This window comes from Sinocyclocheilus grahami, unplaced genomic scaffold, assembly GCF_001515645.1.
Source record: "Sinocyclocheilus grahami isolate Dianchi unplaced genomic scaffold, SAMN03320097.WGS_v1.1 scaffold1879.1, whole genome shotgun sequence".
Taxonomy (NCBI): Eukaryota; Metazoa; Chordata; class Actinopteri; order Cypriniformes; family Cyprinidae; genus Sinocyclocheilus; species Sinocyclocheilus grahami.
The window spans coordinates 40,221-48,803 of NW_015507058.1; the positions used below are offsets into that span (position 1 = coordinate 40,221).

Consider the following 8,583-nt stretch of genomic DNA (forward strand, 5'->3'; position numbering starts at 1 on the left):
CTACAGAGATACGATATCGACTGCTCGTCGGAGATCGCATTTATTGTAAGTGATTTTACGATATATTTTATGAAAAATCACACATAAACAGCTATTGAATACTCCTGCTCTGAGAGCAGCATATAGTAGACTAAAAATAACAGCAATATAAAACTATTGAGTACTCCTGCTCTGAGAGCAGCATATAGTACACTAAAAATAACAGCGATATGAAACTATTGAGTACTCCTGCCCTGAGAGCAGCATATAGTACACTAAAAATAACAGCGATATGAAACTATTGAACGCTCCTGCCCTGAGAGCAGCATATAGTACACTAAAAATAACAGCGATATGAAACTATTGAAATCACCACTTGACTAAAATAAAATCTATAGGCCTATATAAAATGCTTAAAAAAACAATGTTAGTTTAAATGGTTAACCTAGATAAATGTGTGCTATTAGGCGTGTAACCAATCGTTTGTGCAGAGAAGCTAAAGCGCGGACATGGAGTCGCCAGCACGATCACTTCCATTTTTTTCTTATAACAGTGGATACAACCGTCATTTTTGCTCATAAAGGTAAGAGTAATACATCATTCTACAGTCTCCTTTTATTTGTGTGCACTCACAATATCAGCATACCTTGTGCTTTTTTAGAAAACAAAAACTTTTTTACTTCTACTTTTAGTTCTAAGGGCAGAAAGGAAAATGATTGGTTGAAAGATTCAACCAATGAAATTGGATCAGAAACGTTTGGAAATTTGGAGGGAATCTACAGAATACTCTACAGAGATACGTTATCGACTGCTCGTCGGAGATCGCATTTATTGTAAGTGATTTTACGATATATTTTATGAAAAATCACACATAAACAGCTATTGAATACTCCTGCTCTGAGAGCAGCATATAGTAGACTAAAAATAACAGCAATATAAAACTATTGAGTACTCCTGCTCTGAGAGCAGCATATAGTACACTAAAAATAACAGCGATATGAAACTATTGAGTACTCCTGCTCTGAGAGCAGCATATAGTAGACTAAAAATAACAGCGATATGAAACTATTGAACCATTTAAACTAAACATTGTTTTTTTAAGCATTTTATATAGGCCTATAGATTTTATTTTAGTCAAGTGGTGATGATTTGAGAAGGCTAAATTGATCAAACATAGGCTATGATTAACTCACTGTGCACTGGCCGCTTGGTCATCACAAAAAAACTAGAATTTAACAAACAAAAACATTTTCCAAACATATTTCTAAATTAACGTAATAAAGAAACGAAAATATATATAACCACTTTTGCCATTAAAAACGAAACTGAACTATTTTAATGGCTACAACAGCAGCTGTGTAATTGGGGAAGAGAGAAAGAGAAAAAAGACACGGGCTCCAGTTGGACTCAGCAAGTAATTCTGATAATCTGTCGGATAAGGGCCGGACTAGGGCATATGTTTGAGGCCCGTGCAGGGTTCTGCTGAGTTTATTTGGTAGCAAACTCAATTTGGTACTGGCAAGGTGGCTTTATATACGCACGAGCGCACTTTGGATGTGACTGCGCACCGCCTCTGGAGCGCACGAGTACCGAATGGCTTAAAAAGACGTGCAAATAAATAATATTTTCTGACGATGCAACAATGACCCGATTAGGCAAGTGACAATTCTGTCAACTGTCCCGAAACGCGAGTGAAAGTCTTGTATCGCAGCATGCAGCGGCTCTTGTAGCGCAGACAAGATGCGCCGATGTGAAGCCGTTTGAAGAGAAAGTCAAAGAGAGAAGACGTGTACAGCTGAATCACTCACACTGTTTTCAGTCTGTAGGTTTGATTATTTACTCATCAAACCTACATGCTATAGGCTATTGAATAAATGTGTGAATATCCATCATTTTTAAGTCAAAAGCTACGGCAATGAGTAAAACTATGCGATATAGCCTATGCGCAATCCCGCACGGAAATCCAGGTCCTGATTAAACACAATTATATTATACAGAGTTTTGTGAAATAGATTTCAATGACTTTTCCAAAACTTTCTGGGTTTCTTTATTTTTCCAAAACTTTTCCAGGCCTGGAAATTGGTGTTTTAAAATTCCATTACTTTTCCAGGTTTTTCATGACCGTACGAACCCTGGTATTAAATTGCTAGAATCTGTACCACCCCATTATTATCATCATCACTCAGAATACTGTGCTAAAGGACATCAATATCGATTGTTAAGTTACGTTAAAAAAATAGAGACAGATATTCACATGGACGTATTGTATAGGGAGGGAGGGAGCTTGAACAGACAGCAACACAAAAATAATGAGTCACAGCCTAATACAGTATTAGAATTTTTCAACAAATATATTGTACTAATTTGGACATTTAGGCACTTTAGAAATTGTGTTCTAATAAGGTTTTGATCAGTAAGATTTTTAATGTTTTTTTTAAAGAAGTCTCTTCTGCTCACGCCTACATTTATTTGATCCAAAATACAGCAAAAATTGCAATATTGTGAAATATTTTTATTATTTAAAATGACTGATTTCTATTTGAATATATTTTAAAATGTAATTTATTCCTGTGATTTCAAAGCTGAATTTTCAGCATCATTACTCCAGTCTTCAGTGTCACATGGTCCTTCAGAAATCATTCTAATATGCTGATTTGCTGTTCAAAAAACATTTATTTTTAATACGTTGAAAACAGATTAGATTTTTTATTCAGGTTTCTTTGTTGAATATAAAGTTCAGAAGAACAGCATTTATCTGAAATAGAAATATTTGTAACATTATAAATGTCTTTATCATCAATTTTGATCAATTTAAAGCATCCTTGCGAAATAAAAGTAATAATTTATATAATATATATATACTGAACAAAATTATAAACGCAACACTTTTGTTTTTGCCCCCATTTTTCATGTGCTGAACTCAAAGATCTAAGACTATTTCTATGTACACTTCTCTCAAATATTGTTCACAAATCTGTCTAAATAGAGTTGATCAGGTTGTTGATTGTGGCCTGTGGAATGTTGGTCCACTCCTCTTCAATGGCTGTGCGAAGTTGCGGGATATTGGCAGGAACTGAAACACGCTGTCGTATACACCCATCCAGAGCATCCCAAACATGCTCAATGGGTGACATGTCCGGTGAGTATGCTGGCCATGCAAGAACTGGGATGTTTTCAGCTTCCAGGAATTGTGTACAGATCCTTGCAACATGGGGCCGTTCATTATCATGCTGCAACATGAGGTGATGGTCGTGGATGAATGGCACAACAATGGGCCTCAGGATCTCGTCACGGTATGTCTGTGCATTCAAAATGCCATCAATATAATGCACCTGTGTTCGTTGTCCATAACATATGCCTGCCCATACCATAACCCCACCGCCACCATGGGCCACTCGATCCACAACGTTGACATCACCCACACGACGCCATACGCGCTGTGTGCCATCTGCCCTGTACAGTGAAAACCGGGATTCATCCGTGAAGAGAACACCTCTCCAAAGTGCCAGACGCCATCGAATGTGAGCATTTGCCCACTCAAGTCAGGTCGAGACCACGATGAGGACGATGAGCATGCAGATGAGCTTCCCTGAGATGGTTTCTGACAGTTTGTGCAGAAATTCTTTGGTTATGCAAACCGATTGTTGCAGCAGCTGTCTGGGTGGCTGGTCTCAGACGATCTTGGCGGTGAAGATGCTGGATGTGGAGGGCCTGGGCTGGTGTGGTTACACGTGGTCTGCGGTTGTGAGGCTGGTTGGATGTACTGCCAAATTCTCTGAAACGCCTTTGGAGACAGCTTATGGTAGAGAAATTAACATTCAATTCACGGGTAACAGCTCTGGTGGACATTCCTGCAGGCAGCATACCAATTGCACGCTCCCTCAAAACTTGCAACATCTGTGGCATTGTGCTGTGTGATAAAACTGCACATTTTAGAGTGGCCTTTTAGTGTGGCCAGCCTAAGGCACACCTGTGCAATAATCATGCTGTCTAATCAGCATCTTGATATGCTACACCTGTGAGGTGGATGGATTATCTCGGCAAAGGAGAAGTGCTCACTAACATAGATTTAGACAGATTTGTGAACAATATTTGAGAGAAATAGGCCTTTTGTGTACATAGAAAAATTCTTAGATCTTTTGAGTTCAGCTCATGAAAAATGGGGGCAAAAACAAAAGTGTTGCGTTTATAATTTTGTTCAGTGTATATATAAAATATATAATTGCATGGAAAGAAAGCATATCCTGCTACAAAAAGGCTCTAAAAGCAGCCAGGGTTGAGCATTTCCGCAAACTCATAGAAAATAACCAAAACAATCCATGGTATTTGTTTAATACAGTCCCTAGACTAACAAATACACAGACACCACCTGAACTGAATATTCCATCACAGTTTAGTAGTAATGACTTGACTTGAATTTCTTCACCGAGAAAATCTAAACTATTAGAAATACAATTGTTTGAATTTGAAGTTGAATTTGCAGTTTTAGCTATATGGAGTATACACAAGACTAGATAATGATCAGATATCATCACTCTGCTGCAAAATGTATTAATATCAATTCCATGTGACAGTATTAAATCTAAAGTATGATTACGAGTAGGCCCTGACACGCGTTGTCAAACCCCAGTGGAGTTCAGAATGTCTATAAATGCTGATCCCAATGCATCTTTTTCATTGTCAACATGGATATTAAAGTCACCAACAATTAAGACTTTATCTGCAGCCAGGTGCTTACCGTACAACTGCTCTAAGGAACATCTTTAGCTTATATAATTTAATTCCTATAAACACTCCTCCTTCAGTTATGGTTTTGTCATGATTAATGGCTTTAATGTATTTCACTGTTGGTTATGACTACGCTGTTATAAACATTTGTTCTGGAAAAATTTTGGGATTTTTGACAGGCAGTTGATAAATTTTTGGATCTAGGCCTTAGTTTGTTGTGGAAGTTAGACAATTGTTTGAGCTTTTATAACTGTATGACAAGTAGATAAAAATGACAATTTATTTTTCCAGTCTTTTGAGTTCCTAACAATAAAAATACAAAATAAGCTGCCCTAAAATCATCAGTCTCACTGTATTTTAATTAAATGTAACACTACAAAAAAGGACAGGTATTGGTATCGAATACCAGAAAGAAAATATCGGTACTCTGTCTTCAAAAATGGTATCTGTGCATAGTTGTAATAGTTGTGTATCCATTTTGTTAAAATTAACATTCAGATTATGCAGGGATGTAAAATCTTTGACCACAGCTGTTAATTGAACATGCATGGCCAAGTTACATATAAAGTAACTTGATAAATGTAAGGCCTATTTGTAAATGTATTCAGCAGTTTAATCAATTTGTATCATTATATATACATAGTATGTCAAGTTTACAGATGCAGAAAAGTTCCTACATAATACAAATGCGATGAAATAATTTTATAGATTGCAGAGTGATGCCAAGCAAAACTACTTCATAGAAATAGGTTAAATGTTTAAGTGTGATCCCAAAAAACACAAGCTGCTCCTGCCTGTACAGCACACTGTGTGTGAGGACTACTTGCTGTCATTGTTTTAATCTGCCCTTGTGTCATTTCAATATATTGAAGTTCAGTAATAAGACTAACTTTTTATAATCAAAATCCAATTACAAATGTTCAACTATTTGTTTTCTTCAGCTCAGTATCATTTTGTAAAGAAAATGGGTAAATCTAAGATGATAGCTTACCATTCTATCAACAAAATACTTACTAATTTCCCAAACATAACTGAAATTCCTGCCACTATTCAGTTATGGTAATTTACCTTCATAGGCAAATAAGAACACAAAACAGTGCTTTCAATTATTTTATTTAAACCGTACAAATCAACTTCTACTTAAGACTTCTGGCTTTGTGCCTGTGCCTTCAGTACTTTGACCACGATTTTCTGCTCCTCAATGAGGAAAGCTCGTTTGATCCTGAAAAGATGACAAATGTGGATCATTAGCTCACAAAAATCATTTAAGAGTTTAACTACAGCATTCCTAAATCAATAGTTCACCAATTAATAAAAACCCAGTCATTATTTACTCTTATTATGTTGTTTCATAGAATGACTTTTTATTCTGGCAAACCCAAAGGAGAACTGGACTGGTCTGAACTGGATGATGACATCACTGAATCAATTAACTGGCCTTAACTGAAAAATGTACTGTTTGTCCTCTTGCATTATTGACAAACTATTTTCCTGTTTGACACTGTAAAGCTGCTTTGACACAATCTGTATTGTATAAAGCACTACATAAATAAAGGTGACTTGATCGCTCTTTTCCACAAAATGATTAGACTTCAACTGTCATTTTTGCAAGGTACAGTAAAGAGCCAATTAAAATCAAAAGCATCAAACCAGAAGTGCAAATACCCATTTATATATTTGGCAATTACATAAATTATATTTATATAAAAAAAATTAATCCATTTCTATAGCTGTAACTTACAGATCTATGAAAAGCACCACAGAAGTACCATACCATCCATATGACTACTGCACCATACAAAATCTTCTGAAGTCACACAATAGTTTTGTGTGAGGAACAGAACAAAATTTAAGTTACTCAGTGATGATCCTCCAGTCCAGTGAAATGTTATATTTGGTCAGCTTTGCTGTGTTTAAATGTGCTATCTAAATAAAATGTACTTTACCTATCATGAGTCAAACAATTTTTGGATGAACCCACTATGAATCTACTTATTTACAAACAGGCTAATGCAATAGTCTCAAGTCAGTTACCTGTCTCGTACACACTTGGCACACATGGAACCACCATAAGCTCGGCTGACATGCTTCTTGGTTTTTGAGAGTCTCATAAGAACCTGGGGTCTCACAGCACGGATCTATTGAGGAACAAACATTAGAACATGGTTTAAATCACATGTTCAATTGTGTCTAGTTTAACAAATTAAAACTATTCTATAATTCAATTTGATGTAGCTACCAAAACTTCCAATAGATGTTAACATCAGCTGTGCTATTGTAGATTATATTTTCTTTGATCTCCCTAATATTAAACTACTCCAAAACACACTAGATATATTACTGATCTTATCTTTAATATTAATATACTTTGCCACTAACCGAGTGACATTAGAATTCTTAAAAATGCAACAAAGATGATACCAATTACTTTATGAAATATTTTTTAACTCATGATAAACATACTATTTACTCTACAATAAAGTTGTACATAATAAAACAAGAGCCAAGAAATTTTAACACTGCTCCTTTTCTTGTTTTCACCAGATATATTGGCCTCTATCTTCAAACACCATTCATATCAGTCTACTCAATTTAACGATGTAGTCCAAGCTCACAGGAAACTAATGCACCACTTACACCACGCAGTCTACCGGGGCAGATTCCGCATGCCGACTTGGGTGCCTTGCCAGTCTTCTTGGTATACAAGTACACAATGCGGTTACCTGGCGTACGGGACCTGAGTGATAATGCAGTCGTTAAGTACAGCTTTTGAAGTATGCATAAGACACTACATTGTAGAAAATCGTCGGTGCATGGTGAAAATCTATTTGCATCAATGCAGGAATTACTTACAGTCGGGTCTTGTTTGAAGCAGTGTTGTAGGAAAGCCTACGCCGGTAAGTCAGGCGCTGCACCATCTTGATCTGAAAAATTACACAATCTTTAATTATGCCAGTTCAAGAGATGTCAAAGCCTGTGTGGAGTTCAGGCTTAGTAGCGGAATAAGCACCATTTATCTTATAAACTACAAATGTTCAAACGTGTTAAATATGCGTTTAAACCAAATCAACGATTATAACAGCGTTACACTTTCACTCTGTTGTAAGATTTTAACTGTAATATAGTAATCTGACACGTTCAAGTTTGTAAGGGATGTGAATGACAACTTCCCAGCGTTAACTCAAGCAGTAACCAAAAAAATCCGCAATTAGACTATTAATTCACTTATTATGGCAAGGGTATCCTCCGTTAGAATGCGGACTACACGTAGAACTCTAAATATCATATATTTGATCTTCAAAAACGGCAGATGACAATAGATAGTTCAATCACATTTTAAGCGCAAAGACAATCCGCCATACCTGCTATCACTGTAGACGGAAGAGGAAGGAACCGTTACCGGGTGAAAGTTCAAAATCTGCCCGCAACGGAAGTAATACGTTTGCATATTGCAAAATAAAAGACGTTAGAGTACCTTCTTGTTGCTATATATTATAATACACAAGGGTGTAACTTTGGTTTGAGAAGTGGGGGGGACACAAAATGGGGGAAAATGTTTTCGATTTGAATCCCATTTCCTGCATGTACATACAGGGGCTGTGGTAATACAAAATCCAGGAAATAATTAAGTTGATTAATGATCAATTCTGCCAAAAAGAATAGTAGGCTGCTAAAAAAGATGTCTTACTTTCTTTATTGTTTAATAGGGGCCGATCGCCAAGACTTGAAGAATAATTTTATAAAGTCGAAAATGTTCACCATTAATGTTTTGAATAATGTTTAAATAATGTGAGATTCATTTCCACTGTTAAACCTTTATTTCAAACTAACCACTGTACCCCAACCCCCCCCCCCCCCCGTGTTTTTCCTTCCCCC

The 8,583-nt window shown here is 36.4% G+C and overlaps 1 protein-coding gene and 1 long non-coding RNA gene across 2 annotated transcripts in view; one reads left to right on the forward strand and one right to left on the reverse strand.

Moving 5' to 3' along the window:
* Positions 1 to 1,101: 1,101 nt before the first annotated feature.
* Positions 1,102 to 8,583, forward strand: part of LOC107573165 (uncharacterized) — a 15,144-nt gene continuing 7,662 nt past the window's right edge. Inside the window, exon 1 of the long non-coding RNA XR_001607455.1 lies at positions 1,102 to 1,112. This is a non-coding gene — a long non-coding RNA (uncharacterized lncRNA). The remainder of the gene's footprint in view (positions 1,113 to 8,583) is intronic.
* On the reverse strand, positions 5,805 to 8,156 carry LOC107573163 (60S ribosomal protein L34-like). The gene is made up of 5 exons (XM_016259614.1): positions 8,070 to 8,156; positions 7,561 to 7,631; positions 7,345 to 7,444; positions 6,742 to 6,845; positions 5,805 to 5,929 (listed from the first exon to the last, which is right to left on the reverse strand). Exons 2-5 carry the CDS (start codon positions 7,623 to 7,625, stop codon positions 5,848 to 5,850), a joined length of 351 nt encoding a protein of 116 aa, XP_016115100.1. The 5' UTR covers positions 7,626 to 7,631; positions 8,070 to 8,156; the 3' UTR covers positions 5,805 to 5,847.